Source organism: Calonectris borealis, chromosome 13 (assembly GCF_964195595.1).
Source record: "Calonectris borealis chromosome 13, bCalBor7.hap1.2, whole genome shotgun sequence".
In the NCBI taxonomy this organism is placed as follows: Eukaryota; Metazoa; Chordata; class Aves; order Procellariiformes; family Procellariidae; genus Calonectris; species Calonectris borealis.
In genome coordinates this window covers 3,114,220-3,137,473 of record NC_134324.1, presented here as the reverse complement: position 1 = coordinate 3,137,473, position 23,254 = coordinate 3,114,220, and the positions used below count along the sequence as shown (strand labels likewise).

The following is a 23,254-nucleotide window of genomic DNA, read 5'->3' as shown; positions in this document are numbered from 1 at the left end:
TAAATAAAGTACATATTGTAAAACAACTGAATATGAAATTCAATGCTGATTTCCTTAGGAGTATTAAAGCCATAAACAGGTTATGCATGGTATGGTAATAGATGAAGCACTTCTGGGAAATAAGGCCTTTAACAAGCTTGGAGTACCCCGTGACTGTGGCAAGTGAAAGATGAGTTCATCAATTTCATTATTAATTCATTTCTAAGAACACAACTATGCTCATGTAAGACCTGACAAAACAGCATGAGCGTTAATTTTGCAAACCGCAGTCTGTCTGCACCATGCAACACAGCAGGCAAAATCCAGCTTCAACAGAGTAACTCTATCTGCTACATACAAATCAATTACTACCCATTGGTATGCAATTCTTTCAACAGCAATGCGGTATTAAAGGCAGATTAAAATATTCTGGAGTGGAAAAAAATTATTAAACAGTGAATCTGAAGTAAGAAACTGTAAAAACCTCTGTTAAAAACAAAAGCTGGTGGTAAATGCAATTGAAGAAAGGGTATACGTTCCCTACTGAGTGAATGCTATGTTCCTCTCCATATTAGAACTCCTTTACTTTTCGCATAAAAGATCTACCCTTCTATCAGCATAGAAAATCCAGTTAAATTTTGTAGTGACAGCAGGAGTGTAAGATACCATGCAGAGTATTTGCCCTATTTCCTCAGTTTACATGGTTAGCAATTTGCTGGGAAGACAGAGATTTGTGAAATTATTATTTTAAGTGCATTTTTCATCTATGAATCTTTCTTACTCATTTCAAATTTCACACAGGATATCTGGGAGAAGGAATTCCAGGAAGCACGTAAAGGCTGCAGGGGATGCCCAGGGGTTTTACAGAGGCAGCATAGTAATCCATCATTTGGGCTGAGGAGTGAATTACAATTACTTTACAGGAACAGCATTTCTGAAGGAAAAGTATTGCAAAAAATACTTGAAGAGGAAGCTCACCCTTTGTCTTTTCTCATGGGAAGCAGACCCAAAAACCCAGGAAAAAGGCTCTCGTGAATTCCAAACTAAGGTGGCAGTATGATATGAAAATACATCCTGGCACCTTTCCAACTGTTAGTCTACATGAAGGCTGTAAACTGTCATAAAGACAGCTTTGTTGGCTCCCCAGTGTAGAAAAATCAATGAATATTGTAAGAGCAGCTTATTGAATGTATGTCAAGACTTCCTGGTTTTCCTGGAGTCAGAGCATTTTATGGTATAGTAGAAAGATATGATCAATGGCACTTCAATAAATCATAGCTATGAAAGTAGCTAAAATCAAGGGAGAGACCATAGTTAAAATAGCAGAAGATCCACACTTCAGTTTTGGAGCAAACAAATCTCAGTCACATTACATAACTGAACAATGGAACATTATTAACATTGGAAAAATATTCTTCAGCAAATCTATATCCTAAAAATGACAGCTAGCCACAGCGAGATACTCCTGAGAACTGACCCTCATCATCATCATCAGTGGATGATGAACTAGCCTGAACTGTTTTAATACAGCCAGTCTTATACATCAATACAGCATTTCTTGAAGGGCCGTGTAAGCCACAGAATATAAATGTTCAGTTTAAAAAATAATTTTTAGGCATTAGTATTCCAAAGAAAAAAGTCCAGCTGTATCCTGAGGTAGTTGTGTCTTTCTAAGTCTGCAAACAGAAAGAACGAACTAAATCTCAAAGTTTCAGCAGTCTACGCCAGGAACGATTTAAGACTTCAAAATACGGTAACATTGTTCCATGTGTCCTTGCTTTTTACCTCAGCTGGGAATAAACAAATTACCGAAGTAACAGGAGGAGGTAGAACATCTGACTCTACCTTTGAGGATCAAAGGTACCTCCCCACATTTATCTAACCTCTGCCTTCGTCACTGAATCACAAAATAGAAGCACAGAGTAATTTAGGTTAGAAGACATCTCAGGAGGTCGTCTGTTCCCACACCCCACCCACAGCAGGGCCAACTTTAATGTTGGATCAGGTTGTTCAGGGCCTTGTCCAGTCAAGTTTTTTCAGGGGGTGGGGGTGGAGAGTTGGTTTGGTTTTTGGGTTTTCTTCTCCCCCCCCCAAATTCTGGCATGAAAAATAAATGCATCTCATTAGTTCCATCCCATTCCTTTTAAAAAAATTACTTCAAATTGCTTTTCTCTGGTTTTAGGTCATGTCATGTAACTGGATTGTCAGTAGAACTAACTTTAAAATATCTTATCCCATCATGTGGGTATACTCTTAAGTATGAGCTTTGGTATGTATGCATTGTTTTTATATACCAGAAACATTTATCCCACATTAATATTTCTAGCCTTGATCAAAAAAAATTAGCAGTGTGATAAACTTTATGCCCATTAACAAACAAAAATTCTAATGAACGTAGATGAGACCAACACAACTAACTTTCCTAAGATACCTTTGCAGAATAGTGAAAATTTCAGCAAAGTCATCCACACAATGTAATGTATGTACTAAAATTAATGGAGGACTAAGTGGACTAAGGACTGAGAACACTATCAACCAGCATTACATCATGCTCCAAGAGTATACTTCTATGTGAGAGGAAATATTATTTTCAATTATTGGAGTACCATTATAAAGAATATAACATGATAAAGAGGAAACATAACTTACCTATTCATTTCTTCAAGGCAGTCTGTTGCAAAGTAGAAGCTCTTTATTTTGGGGTGGCATGCTTTGAAGGCACTATAAAGTAAGCACAGAGAATAAAAAAAAAACCTTTTCTTTCAAACAGTTTGTCTACAAATACGCAAAACTGACCTGCTCTGTGGTTCTTTGGCATGTTACTGGTTTCATAGGCATTTTGAATCTTCAGCCTGAATCTTGCTGGATAAAGTTGTGGATGGATTCCTACTGATCTGATTACACTTACATTTGCAAACCTAACTTCGTAAAAATTTCAAAAGCCCTTGAAGACTTAAAAATGTAAATCCTTTCTATAACCAGTGATGTTATACATGTAACAACTTCTTGGGTGAATATGAAAATCTTATTGAGTATATTTAAGTACATATCAGTTGTATTCCAGAGATCTCTAAAGGAATAAGAGTTTGATCCCTCCACCTCTTCTCATATATTTAGATGACTGTGGTTTGTGTCCTACTCAAAGAAATATAGTGAGCTGCCAACTAATGTGTTATAACTGTCTCATATCTTTATTGTAACTTTGATTCTGAAGATATACATGAATTTATCCAAAATTTTATTTTACGTTAATAAATGAGAAGGGAAGGAACATAAAGATGAATAACCATCCGGTAATTGCATTCAACTGGAGACGACATTAAAAATACAGCACTCTCAAGTTCTCTTTACTTAGTCATAAGACTGTAAGATCTCTAGAATAAGCTTAAATAAATCAATCTTTCCTAAATTTAATAAAATATTTTTTTAATCCCTAATTATAACTTTCATTCAATTTGAGCTTAAGAGAAGCATATGGAAAACTGGGGAATATAAGTGGCAGGTTTGCTTTGTTTGGAAGTAGGTAGTAAAAAAGAAGTTCCTTTAATGGGCTTAACTCTTAACTACTTTAAGCAATTGCTTTGTCAAGTTACTCTAAAACCAAACATATCCCAGGTACTTTTCATCTTAATGTACTAATCTTTTCTGTATTTTTTCTGCAATCGCTGTGAGTCATTACTAGCTAATGTTTCTTCATCTGCCACCTAGCAAATCACAGAGTTGCCAATATTTAGACTTAAACCTTATGTTTATTGTTACATTATAGTTCATGGTCAGTTCGATGTATCTCACTAATATTGCACAGCCTCTTCTCACAGATAGCTTTTGATTCAAGAAGTCATAGTTGTGGGTTGGCTTTTTTTCCCTTTGGTGACTTTAAATTTATGCAAAGGTTAATTTATAGAGTGAAGTTCTTTGAAAAGTGCAAGTAAAATTAGAAATCACTGGAATAGTTCCAAAAGCATATCACAACAGGTTTAACTTAATTTTAGAAGGCTGTACTGTTTTACTTGTGTAACTAGTACAGTAGTAGTAGTATCGTATACTATATTCTTGGCTACACTGACCTGAGATACTGAATAGTAGCAAGGCAAAAGGTAGCTGTAAGACTGACATTGCTCTGCGCATTGCTAATATTCTTTCTCCTTCCTCAAATGTCAATTCCTTCACCAGGCACTTGGCCAGTGTAATTCAATTCTATATTACTGATTCCATGAGACAAGGTCTGAGTCTCACTTTAGACTAGCTATATACAGACATCACTACATTGCATTGTAGTCTATTCAGATTACATGCATGAGATAGTAATTAAGCTCAAAATCTTACAGCATGGATGATTATAGTTCGTATAAAAATGCTTTGTATTAATGTTTTTATATGGTATAATCCCTAAGCTCTCCCTCAGTTGAGCAGTTATTTGAAAACTGCTAAGAACAATAATAATATTTTTAACAATTTTTTTTTGTGTGAATATAATTAAAAGGAGTATTGCTGTCAAGGAAACCACAAACTCAGAGCATTAAAGACTATTATTTTGATTAGTTGGCAAATGTTAAAAAACCCCACACCATCATTCATAACATTTACGTTAAAATACTGACATTTATATGGTAATTACCAGATGTAAGAATTAGATTAGGAATCATTACGGATGGCATTATGAAAAACCTGTGATGCAACGTTTCTACTATTAATAGCTTAAATGCAAATGAGCATTTTATTAATTACTATGATTTATTGCAGTTTTCAGAGACAAAAATGAAAGCTGAAGAAGCTTCACTTGGGCACACCGATTTTCTTATATATATTGTTAACAAAAATGTGTACAGTAGCAGGCTTTCCTAACAAAAGTTCTACGGAATAATGAGATAACAGCAGAGTTGTATTTATGTGCAGTTTCCTTTTCCATGAGATTAGAAGTATATTAAGGGTAAGTTTACCTTTGCCCAGAAGGTTATCATAAAACATCTTAATTCCATAAAAGAGGCTTGACAGGTATTTAAGTATTGTTTTGGCATCTGGACATTGATAAGTTCAACTGCAGATCCTCATCCCCCTTGCTACTTGTATTTTGCAAAGGAAAATAGTGAGTACCTGAGAAATCCCGAATAGGGAGGAAACTTTCCTGATGCCCACTAGATGGCATACGCTTGTTAATTATATGTGCTGAATTTTAAGATTTCAATGCAAGAGATTTTGATCATTATATAAATACGGTTTTAAGTATACTCTGATCAAATTTATGATTTCTTTTACCTGCTTAGTATAATATGATTTTAGTGTCAATTATTCTTATCATTCTTAGTCTCCTACTTCTTAATGCAGAACTTTTTACTCCCCTTATGCCAGCTGACTACCAGCAACTCCAACAGCTCTAGCAAAACAGATGATACCTGTCTGCGAATAAGAAATGTGAAATAGTTTTGTGTATGTATTTATGCACACACACATATATATTAGTGGTACGTTACATGTTGTTAATTACACAGTGATTAACAAATACTATACCTCCTTACAGAAGTTCCTTACAGAACTTAATTTTTAATACTCAAAATAGAAAGTAATTACTAAACAAATACTCCTGCCCTGTTATACTATTTAAGCATGATATACTATTTTCACGGATGTGTTTTTTGCTGTGATGTCAGCACTCTGTTTGCCGTCGGTCTGAACTCTGTGCAACATCTCTACCTTCTAGTGTTCCATTTGCCCAACCATCTTCCAGTTCTGAGCTTTAAGTATTGGCTCAAATTGGAGAGGATTATGTGGTGGAGCTAAAGATTCTAATCCTCTTGATTAATCCTGTTAGAATATCACATGGAGTTTCTGCTTGTCAATAGGATTATTTTCCTAGACAGGAAATTTATGTACATAAAAACATTAAAATGCCAATATTGGGGTTTCAGAGTCAACCTTTTAAAAGTTAGAGTATGTCAGAGTTAGTGTGATAAGCAACTTAAATTTGGCTCCACTATGCTCTTGTAACGTGATACAACCTATGCTTATGTGTTTGAATATTACATTCTCACAGGAACCCTCCTCAATTAAGGTACAGAGTGGACTTGCTAGAGAGGTGAATCAGGATTATGCAACAGGTAAGGCTACTTTCTGTAGGACTCCTGTCTCAGTTGTTACAGAATTTGTGAATGTCATAAAATGCAGAGAGCAAGAATTTGTTCAAGGATAAATCAGTTAAATGCTGCAGGTCTTCCTGCTTATGCAAACGAGTTCTCACATGCTAAGTCGCAGCAAACAGACTTAATAATTGGTTGCCACATGAATGTTCCTTAATATCTTTTTGTCTGATACTCTGATAATTTACTGAATTATCTGCAATAATGTATTGTACTGTTACATATTTACATACTCTGAAGAAAACAGGTCTTTATTGTTATGAAATGGAGATCCCAATTCTGTGGAAACTTTTGATTTAAATGTTTTGCAGTTCTGTTTCTGGGCTGCAAAATGTGACAATAAATCCATCTTCATCTCCCAGAAGTGTCACAAAGATTAATATTAGAGAAACATTTAGATACACTAGCATTAAGAACTGCAGAAAAGTCTCCAGGGAAATAATTCTAGATCTATAGACAAATATGAATAATGCAGAAGAACGATACCTATATTTTTACCTTTGGCTTGTTTTGGAGGGCCCAAAACTGGATACAATAATCTAGATGCGGTGTAATGAGTACCGAGTGAAAGGGAATAATCACTTCCTTCATCTACTGGTTGCACTCCAGCTAACACGGCCCGGGAAGCTGTTGGCCTTCTTTCCCGTGGGAGCCCGCTGGTGGCTCAAGTTTGGTTTGCTGTCTACCAAGACTGTCAAGTTCATTTCAGAGGTAATAAAAATTACTGAAACTGTAGCAACCTTTAAGATATAACTTCATGTCTACCTATACTATATCAATGACATTTATATAGAATTCTGACTGAACAGCTTCAATATGAAGTGCCAACAGTATGGCATATGCTTTCATAAATTTAAGACCTAAATTTGTATTAATTATGCAATGAAAATTTTCACTAGGTGGAAATTTTTGAAAATTCAGGCAAAGCACTAGTTAACAATGATAAATTATATACGTAGTTCCATTAATCTTTAGTGTTGTGCATCAACTTCATCATGGGGCATTACAATTATCAGTGTCTTTGAAAATAACACGATATTCATGACATGCCACATCACACAAACTTAAATAACTAAGATTTCTAATACAGTATGATCATTTTTAATCATGAAGATGCAGGTGTTGCCTAAAAGCAGCGGAAAGTTTTTTGGTGTCAAGCAAGAAACCTCCTCTCACAGGGACAAGGTCATTCTACATCCAAATATAGCCTGGAGAACTAAACCAGTCTGAGATAATGCCATGATTTGTATAATAATCAGGGTACCTTCATTAAATGCATTAGAGAGGCAAATCATCAAGCCACACAGGATAATGCATTCAATTACTATAGATTCTTGTGAAAACTTTCTTAAGGCTATTTCATTCGACGTATACTATGGACATCAGTAACAGTTATTCTATAAAACATCATTCTTCATCTGACAGAACAGTGGAAAATACAAATCTATTAATTATACTAGTAAGAGTTCAAATTCTTTTGTTCAATCAGGTTTGAACATTTCACATTGATGGCTCTGAAAATAACAGAAATTTGAGGAGATATCCAAGCTGAGTCCCAAAATGCTCTTGGTTTTGCTTTTGAGAGAGCTGAAAGAAAACTAACACTGTGATTTTAGCTGGACTTCTTTACGCACTAAAATACTAAGCATACTTTTCAGGCTACTTTAATTTAAAAATAAATGAACCTACCAAAAAGGAAAAAAAAAAAGGAAAGAACTAGGTTTCTTTCCCCTGTCCTTACTAACTGTCAAGGTAACTGCTTTACTAGCTTTTGCATTAATGTTAAAATGGACTCAATCATATAGAAGTGAGTAAGAACACAACCAGATTTATATTTTCAGATTTCAAGCTTGCAACAAATTTTAGGTTACATTCCAGCACCTACTAAAACCCCACTATTAAATGAAAAAGATATCCTGAAGTGGCAAGAAGTGAGAACTGTAAAATCTGTCTTTCACTAGCTCTCTGAAAAGGAGTCAAGAAAATCCTAACCGAAATGTTTCCCTCTAGTCTAGCAGAGAGAATAATGAAGTGTGAGTTAGAACATTTCCAGCATATGCTGGGTCAAAATGGGTCACCATCACCTTAATTTTATTTGTAAAAGGAATGCAGAAGAATCAAACCCAGGAAGTTGTCCCTGGGCTCACCAGAACCATTAGCTTTTCAGTAGGATCAGGCAACGGCAATCATGCTCAGTCCCGTCCCCAGTAAGACAACATGGAAGAGGATAGGTAAGTGCTTTAGAAGTGCACTTATAGAGGCTGTGGATTAGAGCTGGCTGCAACACAAGCAGGGCCCTCCATTCACATATGCGGGATATACCGAAATGTAAGTGAGCGTAACACTGCATTTACTTTCTCTGCAGTCTTCAGAGGAGCAAGTAAATAGTGGCAAATGTAAGGTGTAGTTTTTATGACGGGAAATATATAAATGATAGTGCATGAGGGAAGAAATCAAAGGGAAATTCAGCTCAGTGAACAAAGGCAATACTATTAATGTCTTCATTATGTCTTCGCTTTTACCCCTGGACCTACCTCTTTTTGAAAGGATTCAAAGCCTGAAGGTACTCAGTTTTCAGTAGTGTGCAAAGTTTTAGTTCATCAGACTTTTTCCTGTGCATATACCCTACAGAAATTGTTCTCTAAGAAGAGTTCTGAGGAAATATGTTCTAATACTTAGAGCAAAGCTCTGGAAGCTATTTCTAGCTGTGCACAATGACCTTCTGTTTGATCTTGGTTAATTCACTGAAATTTGCTAAGTGTTTCATATTCTAACAAAAGGGTATTATTTTTTCTGTATTTTTGTTCAATATCATTATTAATATCTACTCATTCCTCAGAGGATTTTATAGTGCTCAGTTCATGTTTAATTTCTATAGTGATACCCTTAGCTGAAAGGAGTAATAGAAGTATAAATGCACTGTCTTCTAATTCTCAGACAGACAGTAATAATACCTCCAGACGAGAACAAGCAATTGAACAGGTTTGACTTTCTGATGAGCAGTCTCTACTGTAATTCATATCTTCAGTATTTTTATTGTACTTGCGTCCATAGCTGTAGGGCTTGTATTCCTCAGACTAAAACTGCATTTAGTCATTGGAAAAGCACAACAAAAATTCAGGATACTTAATTATAACTAGAAAAGCTTTAGTAATAGAGTATCTTTAATGCTATTCTATGTAGCTCCTCATGGCAGCAAGTTTTAAAAATCCAGGTGCAGTGTACAGAAGACACATGCAAATAATTCAGGAGATACCGGCAAAGTGCTAGTCTGAAAGCATTAGAACTGTTCTGTTAAACCTGCTGTTTGACAGCTATGAATTCCAATCCCAACACTACTTGCAAAAAATTTCCAATGAGTGTCTGTTATTAAATATGCCTTAAGTGTGGCAAAGCTTAGCATATGCTTTTTCCTGGGTGTCGTGGTTTAATCCAGCAGGCAGCCAAACCCCACACAGTCGCTTGCTCACTGCCCCCCGCCCCCGGTGGGGCGGGGAGAGAATCAGAAGGGTGAGAGTGGGAAAAACTCGTGGGCTGAGATAAAGATAGTTTAATAGAACAGAAAAGGGAAAATAATAATAATAAATAATGATAGAATATACAAAATGAGTGATGCACAATGCAATTGCTCACCACCCGCGCTGACCGATAACCAAGTAGCAATCGCTACTTCCTGGATCACGCCTACCATTCATATACTGAGCATGATGTCACATGGTACGGAATACCCCATTGGCCAGCTGGGCTGGCTGTCCAGATTGTGTTCCCTCCCATCTCGTGTACCTAGCTCAGTCAGTAGGCACGGGAGCTGTCCTTGGACTAGGAGGGCACTTAGCAACAACTGAAAACATCAGTGCGTTATCAACATTCTCCTCGTACTAAATCCAAAACACAGCACCAGGAAGAAATTTAACCCTATCCCAGCCGAAACCAGGACACTGGGATAATGCAGTAGTAGCAATATGCAGGTAAGCAATAACGCAATGTTCATTTTGCAAATGGAACCTAAATATTTTAGCAGTTGAGAATAACACAATATTGGGTATGTAAGCTTCCTCCATAAAGGAGAAAATGGAGATTATATTCACCATCCCTCGCTATGATATTTTTTATGGTATTTTCTATGGTAATTGTTTCTTGCACACTTGATTCTTATCAAGATGACCATACTGAACCTAAGAAAGTTTTGTCTCTTGGCTAATGTATTCTTTGTTTTTTGCTTTACTTATTTAACTGAAGCTGTAACTGGGCTATCGGGAAAGCTGACCAAAGAGTTATCCAATTCTTTGTAAGACAGTTTATGGAATTTACATTAAGTTGTATCTTTTATGATAAAGAAAACACTAAAGCTTAAGTGGATCTATTATGTATTATTTACAGATTTCAAGGTTTTCTGTGTAACTTCCTCCTCTGGGCTTTGCAAATTTTCCGTACTAAATATAGTATACTTCTGAGAGTGATCCTTTAATTTATAAAGGTAATTGACACATTACTTACTGTTTTCTTCTGCATTCAATTGCTCTATCTATCCTGAACTCAGGTAAACTAATGAATCCTTCCGCTTTTTCATCCTACCAAAAGAGAAGAGAAAGGGATGGTGAAGAACATAGAGTTAAAGAAGAGAGGAGTGAGCAGTAGCCATTTGGGTCTTACACTAAGAACAGCCATCCAATCAATTGAAATACTGAACATATTTTCCCCATAGTGCTTTTACTTAAAAAAATGTATTTACTTCATCATACAATGTTGATAACTTTTATGAAGTAACTAAACTGACAGTTTCTTAAAGGAGCTGCCGTCATCCTAATTCCCCTTTGCTGAAGATTACAGAAAACCTTTCAGCACCAAATACAGCACCTAAAATAGCATTCAAGACAACAACTACAGAGAATTCTCAGCTTCCTCATCATATAGTCTACATTCTAAAAGTGTTTCATGAATGCCTCCTTTTAAAGTCACGATTGTGCAGACCATCTGCCCTGCTCATAATAATTGAGGAGGTTCCTACAGCGAGCTCACCAGTGATTAAATGGAAAAAATAATAATTAGAAAGTATCTCTTGTCACTTTTTGCTTCTTTTGAAGTAATTTACCAGGAAAAGCAAGGAGACATATTAACACCAGTCAGATTTTTAAAAAGTATTAGCAAATGTACTATGAATTATGGCCTGGCTGTAAACAACAGACTGAAAATCAGTGGGACACATAATGACTACCACCTTGCATGTAACAATGTCAAGCAAAATGTGCAACACAAAACCTGAAAGCCTTTATCATCCACAGCCTGAAACAATACTGGTTTGGGCTGACAAGAAAATACTAAAACTGAGGATAATTATGCTTGTAAAATTGTCCTCTTGAAGAAAATGGAAAATATGTACTAAAATATCAGTAATCAAAGCAGGCTGTACGCAGACAGTTTAGATCAGGCACTGAGGCTCAATGCAAGTGGAAGAATAACAGTCTGACAATTTTTGGCTTCTCCCCTCCACTATTTTTTCCTATGTTTTCAATACATTTCGCCAAGAACAGCATTTTTCACATGAGAAGCTGCAAACTCCAGACTAATTCAGCAAAAAGCAAGAGGAACATCTATATAAGAATAACTTTCAGATAGAGATCTACAAATTCAGATTTGCTTCACATAGTGCTTAGCTGACATGAATGGTCACACTGTATACATCTCCTCACACAAATGAAACTAAGCGGAGCTGCTTGTAAGCACTGTGTTAGTCCAAATAAATACTATCTGTAGAAAAGTATTAACTACTGACGTATTCATTTCTTTAAGAGTGCCATGAACATCTGCTATTTTATTAAGCTTGGACACGGAGTTTGGAGACTTTAAAAAATAATTTCAATTGAAATATTTCCAGCTAGAGCGACCCAGACCTGGCAATTAAAGTGGCAGTTCACTAATATATCCTACTATGTAGTAAAAATAGATTTTATTCAAAAGAATTATAAAGCTTAAGGTTTAATATTGGCTTTCTCCAAATATAAAGTATACTTACATTCTGGTTTGTGTACCAATACAAGGACGAATCCTTCAGAATAAACCAGTACTTTTTCCATTTCTGTGTGAAATAACCTTTGGCATCCTTTTTCTTCCATAGCCAGCCTTCACAATCTCCGTGCCCCAAGTCTTTGCAGGAAATCCGTCTTCTGCTCCCGCTCGTTAGAGAGCTCCCTAAGAACACGACAAGTATGAGACATCTCAGTGAATGGAAGAGTGAAAGAACTATTCTTCTCAATATAAACACACTACTAATTTTTGATGATGATTCAATTCAAAATACTTCAAGCCAAATCCTCTCCAATTTCAGGGAGAGGAGATTGAATGCACAATTTCCAAATTTGACAATGCTCTGCAATTTTGGTTTCAGCATGAATACAAAATAAAAAGGACCTGTTTTATGTGATGGTTTATTTAATTTCTAGGGGGTTCATTCCTCTTAGGGATGCATTTTTATCTGATTAAGATGGGCATCATCATTCCAAAGTAAAACTGTATTCATTTAGCCCTCAATCTGAAACTCAGAGTATGACATATTCTGTACACGGATGTAAACACTACTTCTTCCATTATCTTCTGCTACTACTTTTAGCAATAGAAGATCTGTCAAATTCTGGGATAAAAATTCTCAATTTTTATAGTCAATATTTATAGTCAGTAAAAAAGAAAGATCATCCACTTCCATAAAAATGCACATGCTTACATTTCTTCTATCCTGAATTTAACTGAAAAACAATATTTTAACTTTACTGCATCCTGTTTAAAGGCACAGCACCAGGAAAAGGTTTGTTTTGTCGCTGTTATTTCAATACATCCTAATGGAGAGGCTTAAAATTTTAGTGTGCCTTTAAATATCAATAAAAACAGGGTTTTTTTCTTAATTATGGTATCATTTTTTCCTGAAAAAGACTGTAGGAAATTTCCTTAAAATATTAGACATTTTTCTGTGAAAAAATCAAGTTTATATTGCTACAAGAATTATATTTGTCCTACAGCTGTGAAACAGTGAAGAAATTTAGATAACACCAAAACACCATCCTTTGTTCTGCAACATTCCACAACCAAGTTCTTAACATCTTGCTCTTTTTAGAATAAGATACTGTGCTGTGTCATGGTAAGGTTTAGAAGTATTAAAAAAGCATAGTACAATAAAAGGAAAATTTTCATAGAAAGGAAACTAAACCAACAAACAGAATAAAAAGAGCTCACTGGCCATATACTTTCATATGAATTTATTATGCTGTAATTATTTTTCATATGTTCATTGTTTTAACAGTCTCAAATAGGCCATGATTAGACAAAGAAACAGAGCAGAAGGAAATGGCAAAATATACAAATACTACCTTTCTTCTGCTTAAGTCAGAGGAAATTTTAGCACCAAGTCTAGCAGTATTATACCTTATAAGACATTTATTTGGTATTTTAATTTGGTATTTTACTTTGGTGTTTAATATTAAATTTAGAAATATTTGAATTAAGTTGAACTTTGGCATTTGATCCAGATCACTTATTATCAGAGAAGAAGTCTCATTTTCCAGTTTCGAAATGTTAACTCAAATAAGTTACCTTTTGACCATTTTCTGCTTTTTACCCTGAGGGAAGCGTAATGGAATGACTGCAAGGAAAAAAAAAAATTATGAAAAACCAATGCAGGTAACAGTAGTAACATGAAACAGCTAACATTCACTACCATCTCCATGGTTGTCTTAGGGTTAGTTATCATAGGATCAGTTATCATAAGATCTCATTTTTGTCATTTTTCTCTTACTACTGTTATAAACATCATAAAGAAAACAACACAGTGCTAAATCTGCAAATTAAAATCCCATCTTTTTTCAGTTACTGATTACAATTGCAATCAAATCATTAAGGATTCTTTGCATGAATGGTTATGCAGTAGTTTGAAAACTAAGGATATAAACTGATATGAATGACCTAATAAAATGAATGATACTTGAAGTTTGTCGTAAGTGTACATGAGATAGTTAAACAAATATTAATTCAAAAAGAAATATCCACCACAAACATTATATAGTTAATGTGTAAAGTCATGTCATTTCCAACCATAGGAAACAATTCAGTTTGTTAGGTTGGTAGTTTGACAGAATAACTCTGAGGAGAAAAAAATAAATTCTTTCTTTTGTGGCTGCAGTATAAAATCGTTACAGATTCTTAAGAAAAACCTAAAAGCATCTCATTATTTACATCTTTTAAAAACAGGGATACTACTCAAAAGCCGGTAAGGATTTACTTCAAACATGTAAATGCTAGGGGAAAAATTACAGGTCAACATGACAAAGTAGCTGCCCGATTGGTAACTGATGCTGCCATTACCAGTAGAAAAACCAGCAGACATTCACAGCATGATAAACCAGCAGATCCAGGCAAAGGATAACATAGAAAGGGCCATCTTTTAAATTTTCTTGATTTTTCCTTTGTGACAGATAACTCTCGGTTCAGCAAAGAGCCTAGAAGAAGGGCGCCTCAGTCACTGACGAGGATATCTCCATGCTACCTTAACTTGTGGTATGACTACAGATAATTATCTTCTCCAGAGATCATCTGACTGCTTACCCTACCTTACGGCAGCTCCTCACCCTGCGGTCAAAAAGCAAACACATGCTACAAAAGTCCTTATTAACAACTGTGGTACAACGTATTAAATAAGTGTTTAAATGTCACAATATTAACATTTCAAATAACAAGGATTATAATTAAAATAAAAAATTATTTAAATTAATATTTAGGATAACGAAGGATTACAGCTTAAGCAGTATAGAAAAGCAACAGCTGAAAACAGGACTCCAACTATTGGAGAGGCAAAGTTTTATTTTAAATAAAAGTGGAGGGGGGTAGAGTTGTTTTGCACATGCATAGTCCTGTTTGTAACCGTTCTGCAATTTTACAGCATTGAACAGCATGAACATTTTCTAGTGGCTTGCAGAAATCAGCAATTCTTGACTCCTGAGAGCGCTGGCTCAGAGAACAGTAGCTTTCTGTGTTGTGTTTATCTCAGACTGTTCTCCCAGTCAGTCACAGTATATGAATGCTTCACAAAAATATTGTGATTCTGACAGGTGACAAGCTCTGTAAGTGTACATGCATTGTATCACCGTAAGACAGTACATATTCTCCATTTACTTGATAGCTGCAAATTTATCTCTCTGTTTTGAGCACTAGAGAAGACAAAGATTAATGCTTGCTGCTGTGCTACAGGAAACGTAGTAAAAAACAGCCAGAAAATGAAAAAACAAAAATAAGTCTGTGAGAAAGTATTAAAGATGCACAGCAGCATTGGTTGTTTTAATTGATGTATTGTAAGTCACAGCAGCAGTACTGGTCAGTCATATTGTGCCAGCTGGAGTTCTGTGGTGACTGTGACTGAAACAAATCTGTTCAATGTTCCTCTTTCTGTATAAAAATGCATTAGGACAGAGCAGGTATCTGTTTCTGAAACAGAGATCACCAAATTTTCCAGACTAAAATAATATAGTGATGAAATAACCTATAATTAAATTACAGTTTTCATATGTGATTAAATTTAAAGAACTGCAAGAAAAATGGAAAAACTGGAGGATATACACATTAGGATACTCACCAGAAACTGGTATGCATCATTCAATACAAAAGTTTTAAAAATAGTGAAAATACAAGCACAACAAATCAAGGAGAGCTGAAAATATTAGCTCTTCTAAAAGCAAAAGTTAATTAGTGTTACCATGTTTTGTTTATGTACACATACAATGTTTTCAAAGCAAGAAAACTAGAGAAAGTGAAAGGTTTGCAATACCTTGGGAATCAGTACTTAACTAGCACTGCTAACTTACAAAATCCAACCTTCATATTCTGAGAGATAAAAGAACTACTATATAATTAACTTTGTGGTAAACACTAAGAAAACAGTCAGAACTTGCAACTTCAAAATGACTCAGAGTTGCTATGGGAAACAGACAGATGATGTGAGAACATACTGTGGCTGTCAGCATTTAAGTTCTCATCTCAAAACCACAACACACAGTAGAATGTTAAACAAAATGCACGCCCTCCCACCCCAACCCAACCATGGAAAAAAAAAAGTGATAGAATTGAATCTGTGCTACATGAAGCTAAATTAATGAGACCTCAAAATAATCACAGTGTAGTGGTAGGAGTGCTGTCACAGAATGACCAAAGGAAAAGCTATGCTGTGTTTAAAAAATGCCCTGGAGACCAGAGATTCAGGTACCTGTCAGGGTGAAGGGAACCAAGCCTGTTATTGCAAAACTGGTTGCAGGTATGTCTGCTATTTTGAGCCTTCGGAGTTTTTAAGGAAAACCGTTAACAAGTTCCAAACACAGCCACGAGTGCATTCACTAGCAAAGAACACAAATCGTAGGGACATAGTGCTGATTTCCTCACGTTATATGTATTAGATTATTTGCAGTACCAGGATCCCTGGGAACAGCCACAGGCCCAAGCGTTTTCCAGTGGAGGCAGCAGGCAAGGTAGGGATTGGCAGATAGAGGCAGCACATCAATAAACACAACTGCAGGTTCTCACAAACTACAGAAAACTTAGTCATACATCTTCCACTGCTGTCACTGATCTTTAGCCTCACTTTGTAAATATTTGGGAGGTAGAATGACATCTGGCAACTTTCAAAAGTTATTTAGCACCTACTTAGTGAAAAAAGTGCTAAGTTGGAATAAAGAAATAGGCATTCTATGAATGAAGGTTCCGTTGTTTGTCCTTTGTATGAAATATTTCTCAAAATACTAAAAATTAAAAAAAAGCGTCTAGATATTTTCCATTGAAGACCTGCAAAATTGGTACTACAAAAATCTTTGAAAAACTTAATCCAGTATCTCCCTATCATAGTATTCATACTATTTAAATATCTGAAGAGGTTTTAAAATTTTCTTTCCTCCTGGGCAATCTTCCCTCCATAGGTCGCTTCCAACCTAGACATTTTCTATGATTCTCCTCCCAAAACTAGTACATACCTTAGAACACATAGTAAGGTTCCTACTAAACTTAACTAAAAGTACTGCATACACACTGCTGTGGTTGTAGTAGCTACCTTTCTGAATATGGAAATTATTCCTAGCTTTTTATTTTCAGATGTTTTATAATATAGAAAAAATTCAAGGCTTGTGGTATCTTAAGTATCTTTTAAAAATATGACAATTGAACTATTGGGAATTTTTTTGTTTTTTTAAAGTACATTTATAAATCATTACCTTCCTCATGGATGTGCTTCCTTGACGGTCAATGGCAGAACTAGCATATCTAGGACAGAGAGGAAGAAAGATGTCAAATAACTGCAGAAAAAAAAAATAATCTGAATAAGCAGTGCATACACACACACAGTCTAGGCATTTCCAAACATATGCTTACAGATGTAATCACGTTTGACAGTTATTTTAAATGCGACACTTAAAATGGGAGACCCTTTGGAAATTTAGCCATTGTTTTCAATGAACAGTGCTAATGTTATTAAGAAACAGAAAATCATTCTTAATATTCTGACTTAAGAATACATAAATCATCTGAGAATATCTGATTCTGATTCAATCACTGGCCTAAAAATACTCAACCCTGATCAGCTAAGATTCAAAAGCAACCAACACAATTCCTCCCTCCTAGGGACTAGAGTCTTAGGACATAGAAATCATTGGTTCTTTGTTGCAGGGCTAACTCTTATTTGCGCATTTCTTTCAGCATCAACAAGATTTAACACAGGTATAGTGGATTCCTGGAGTCAAGACTAAAATGGGAAAGAATAAGTATTTCTAAACAGGAAAAAGGTAGAAATTAAAAAAAAAAAATTAGCATTTTGTTTTAAGAGTAATTTGCATTTTAAAATGTAACAGTTTACAGATATGTATTTGAACTGATATTCTGACCTTTAGGAAAGAGTCATACGTGTTCCATATTTTGCAAAGTTGGTTTCTTCGCATGTAATTACAGAATCAAATCAAGGATAACCCAAATTGCTTAGTATGTGTCTTCCATTGAGTTACTTTATGGGTATCTTAACTTTAGCAATATGTAAGCATGTGTATAAACACCCAGACATTAATAAGCATGTAACTATCAGGCCAAATCTGACATGACTGTCAGATGTGTTTGCCAGGTACAGAGAAAGTCTAATATCTTCTTTTGTTCTGTTCTTTCCCCATCACCTCCTCTTTCATATTCTGGAAGCATTTAAAAACAGGAAATTCATAAAGACCACAGCTATTCAGCAGTTCACTAGAAAACTCAGAACATCAGAAAAACAGTAATATTTTTGCAGTACTGATATCCTAACAGTATCGTCTTGGCTGGCAAACAAGGAATGCAACAGTTACATTTGCTATTGGAAGGAAGCGTGGTGACCATTTTCCGTGGGCCCAGAAACAATCCTGATGTAAAGAATAGAAACTCTTAGCAACAAAATGAACACCAAGTAAACTTTTCCAAACTAACTTCAATGTAGGCTCCAACTGCTGCTAAACAACAGTTTAGTTGTTATGCTTTTTAACATCCATATCCCTGGAGTAAAGAAACTGGCATAGTGCTCAATTTGCAGAAAGGCTATTGCAGAGCGCAGTTTGAAGTTCTAAATCCCTGGAGAAGGTCCAGGCAAAGTTTCACTTTTCTGAAGATGTGTGATTAGTGTCCTGACACAATGGTACTGCAAAACATTTTAGGTTAGAAAGAAAAAAGCCTGAGATAGTCCCTGTTCAGTAGGCCTGTTTGTGAATTTTTCACTTATTAAGAGGACATTTTCTGCATACCTTTCTCATACAAATACTATGCATACAATAATTTGTCTCTACATAGTTAGGAGCAGTTATATTCCTAAATCCTTTTGAAACACTTCAGTAGTGAAAGCTGTTAGGTGGGTACAGACATAGTAGTGGTCCTCCAAAATTTTTAATAGCGTACAGTTCTGATTCCTTAGCATCAGGGAGGACAGAGGGAAACTGAAAAGAAACTCATCTAACTGTCTCTCAAGGCCACTGAGGGCAATGCTGTGGAGGTTTATGAACTCAGGAGTGTTCTGAAGAGAGTAAATAAGGAACAAATATTCAATGTCTCCTTGAATAAAGGGGCTATATAAGTTACATAAAATCAGCAATTAGCTTCTTTTGTTTTGAACCTTCATTCATTAACACACACAATTAAAATTTTTGGTATTCACAGCATCTTGCAGCAAAGAGTTCCATAATATTTTGCTGCAGGATGCCATGGATATGAAAAATTTACACAGACTTTAAAATGCAAAAATACTATCTATGGTATATCTGAGCTTTCTCCTGGAGTTCTCTAAAGGCTAGTGAACAAAGCAGGGAAACATCACCAGAGGCCTTTCCTAATACAAACAGTATTGGCCGTTGATGGAAACAGGACACTGAACCAGGGTCAGCTTTGTCTGATCTCCCACAAAAATTCTTAGACACACGATTTCCCCTCATGTTTTCAAAAGTAAGAAAAAGGAGAAGTGGGAAAACGTTAAAAATGTGAACTTTTTGTATATGTCGTAAAATAGAAAAGGAGTGCAAGAATGGGAAAGGAATTGAGGAGAAAAATTAAAAAGGAATAGAAGGATTGTGGACTTTTTTAACATATTCCCAAATGCTGTTGGTCATAACAACAGTATCTGTTGAAGTCAGCAAGGCAGGAAGTGGCATTTTCTAATTTGATGATTTCCATTGTTATGAGAAATCAAATTTACCAGCAGAAACAACTACTGCATTGTCCGTTAAAAGCATCTATCAGTCCCGAGTCAAAGGAAATTTCCAGACTGCAGTGGAAAGATGGGATGCATAACATTAAAATTAAAACCATAAAAGTTAATAGGCAAGACTTAGAAGTTCTGAGCTGTCTGTAGATTACAAGGATTGAAAAAAACAACTGAAAAACAAAGAAGTTCAACTTACAACATTTGGTAAAGGAATGGACAGACGCCCAAACCGCTGCAAGGCAGCTTTTGTCATTAATGCTCCATTTCTGTCTGCCCAAGAGAATGCCATAACTGCACTTCAATCCTGCTGGGCATTTCCCCCCGATTTCTGGTCTGTTTCTTTAATCATGGCTTTGACCCATCTGGAAAGTGTCAGTTTCAATGCTTCCATTCTTTCTCTCAGCCAATATGCAATATGAATAATACATCTGTGTTTTTATCTGAAAAGTCCTTAGTCAAGTTTTATTTGCTTCCATGCAAACAGAGTAATGCGTCTCCTTACTGTAATCACAGACTCTTACCAGCAAAAATGTTGTAAAGTTATAGAAGCAGTCTGCAAGCAGGCTTTTGAAAGCTCTTCAAAAGTTTTATCTTGTGAAAGGTCAGGAGTAGGTGTTCTCATGTACAGTGAGCTTAACTTTTTTGGGGGGGAACAGTTTTCAACAGTCTGCAGGAGGTTTTTTTGTTTGTTTGTTTGTTTTAAAGATTTTGTGTCTATCAAATACTCCTCCTCGAATCTAATTATGCCTCAAATATTCAGATCTACAGATCACTGAAGGAGAAATCCTGATCTTTTCTTCTCTTTAGACAAGTAAGTTATCTGTGTGAAAGTGACAGAACCAATTAATTTAGACATAGAGGAACCCTAGTATGTTGTCTATTCTGGTTGAAATACTCTGCATCATATTTGGTTGAGTTATTCCTCACTTTTCTTTTTAGGAAAACAGTTGTTACAGAAGTGAAACGGAAAAGAATGAAGGGGCGGGGGGTGGGGAGGAAGGCATGTGTAGTGATACGGTTATAATGGCATGGACTGATATTTCTCAAATCAATTAAAACAGTTGATCTTCTACTAAACGCTTGTTTTCTTGTTCATGTATAATACTGTTTTTGAAACAAACTGCAGAATCTATAAAAAGGAGGACCAATCACTTGTGAGTAACGCATACCAATTTAAAAAAAAAAAAAACAAATCAAACAATTCAGGATATTTGCATAATATGACATAATAAAGGGCAAAATACTAAGCAAATAACTGCAAAACTTTAAATGAAATTTAATTTTGTAATAGAGCTCATTCTAAAATACTTATTCTATCATACAATTTTCCTCAAATGGATTTCTGAGGTATTCCTATTTGACAGAAAGATAAAGGACTTTAGCAATGTGTATTCTGAGTTTTGATATGCTCTGCCTAGCTGTGTGTCATATATTGGAATTTCTATGGATAAAAAGGTTGCCTCCCCTCCTTATCTATTCTTCAGAACTTTGACTAATTTATATGTTGTAAGCAAACTAAAACAAATATAAAAAGGGAAGAAGAATTAAAGAAATACAGGTACTAATAAGCAAGCACAGATCAAGATTAAATACCACCTATCTCTGATCTCGGCACTAGATGCATACTCATACTAACTCAGTATTCAGTCAGAATGATGATGCTGAACATAGAGCTAAAGTACAAAGGTTAACAAGAATGAGCTAAAAAAAGCTGGAAATGACTTTGACCTAGATGGAAGCAAAACACTAAGAATTTAAAGGACTCGAGTAGGCGTGGTAACTCCCAACTGGCATCTTAAAGGACATGCAAATGAAGTACAAGTCTAGTGATAAGATTGGTGATCAGGATTTCAAATGAGGAACAGTGTTGTATGATTAGAAAATAGCAATAATGAATCTCTAGAAAACAAATTAGAATGGAAAAACCTAGAAGTATAGGGGATAGCAGAAGTACTGTCTTCCAGTTTAATGTACTTGATAAAAACTATAAGAATCAGAATGTAAAGACATACCTGGTAAAAGATTTCTAATGAAGGCTGAGAATTGTCACCTACCAAATACTGAATATGTGAAATCAACAGTGTAGCTGCATACATCTCTGCACTTTTGCTATCAGAGCAGTTACGTCCATTTAAGAGCATCACCAGAATTGTAAGTATCCTGCATTTTCTCTTCATACAAAAATTCCTCTTATAGCAAACAGAATTGACTTGCTATTTCTTTGCGAAACAAGTATCACCAAACAAGTGCAACTATGAATACCACTCCAAGCTGACACTCATTCCTCTTTTCCTTTTGAGGAACATGTTTTCATTTTCTACCATAGAGAGATAACAACACATCTTTCATTGTCCCATAAACTCTTGTAAGGAATAGTGTTCTAGCATGTAAAATTTATAGCGTATCTACTGAAAATAAGGACTGATTTTAACCAGATGCGTACAAATTAAGCATGCCTTGATCACATAAGCAATGCTCAGAAAGAAGATAAAATAAAATCTCTTACACATTATCAGTGCTCTTAATTATAACATCCCAATTCTCTTTCTATTATCTATCTTCAGGGTCATTAAATCCATCACTAAATGAAAGTTATAACTGTATCAGAACAAACTGATATATCTTATTAGATCGCTATCATTTTGGCTTCTCCACAGGTGACAGGATACAGATAATAAATCCCAATGAATGAATACAGTCTAGAAATAAGAATAATTACTCTGAGTGTTACTTACCTTTCACCTCATCTTTGGTATCTGTAACAGTTACAATCTATATTGTTGACATTTTTTAAGCTCCTACTCTGGCAGTAATGGATAGGATTATAAACTAAAAGTAATATAAAATTATTCTAGTTATAACAAACTGCTAATATATATTTACCATTGATTAAACAATAATTTATATACTAATAATTTTTTTGATTTGTATTTATTTATTTGACCAAACAGAGCAATCCAAACTTATCTTTTGACTATCTCCAGTATGTAAAAAAAAGAAGACTATTTGCCAGAATTTACACCTGGAACAGAGATAACTGGGTATAAATTACTGGGTAGCGTATTTCATGTTCTGTCACGGTACAACATGCTCCAATCATTCTGACTGGGGACTGATGTGGAATGTCCAAAGTTGATGCACAGTCCATAAACAGACTATTTTGAGAGCTTTTCTTGCTAGTCCTCGGTAGGATGGCTCCTGTTTCATAAGGTTACATAAATGTAGGATCTCAAGTACACAGCACAGATGATCAAGAGATAATTTCAAAGCTGTTGGTTAAACATTACGGACAACAGTGAAGCCTGCATTTGAAAATATACTGTCAGTCCCTGCTGCCACCTGGATACTTAGAAGCATATGGTGAGTCGAAACACAGAGAGCTTGAGTAACAACTCTATTGATCCACAGCAGCTAT

At 35.4% G+C, this 23,254-nt stretch overlaps 1 protein-coding gene across 1 annotated transcript in view; it reads right to left on the bottom strand.

The window, feature by feature from the left end:
* Positions 1-23,254, bottom strand: part of LOC142087598 (connector enhancer of kinase suppressor of ras 2-like) — a 219,509-nt gene that overhangs the window by 21,692 nt on the left and 174,563 nt on the right. The window contains exons 15-19 of the mRNA XM_075161953.1: positions 17,348-17,396; positions 13,695-13,743; positions 12,127-12,302; positions 10,611-10,684; positions 2,629-2,700 (exon numbers count right to left, since the gene is read on the bottom strand). Of these exons, the coding sequence (XP_075018054.1) occupies positions 2,629-2,700; positions 10,611-10,684; positions 12,127-12,302; positions 13,695-13,743; positions 17,348-17,396 (420 nt within the window). The remainder of the gene's footprint in view (positions 1-2,628; positions 2,701-10,610; positions 10,685-12,126; positions 12,303-13,694; positions 13,744-17,347; positions 17,397-23,254) is intronic.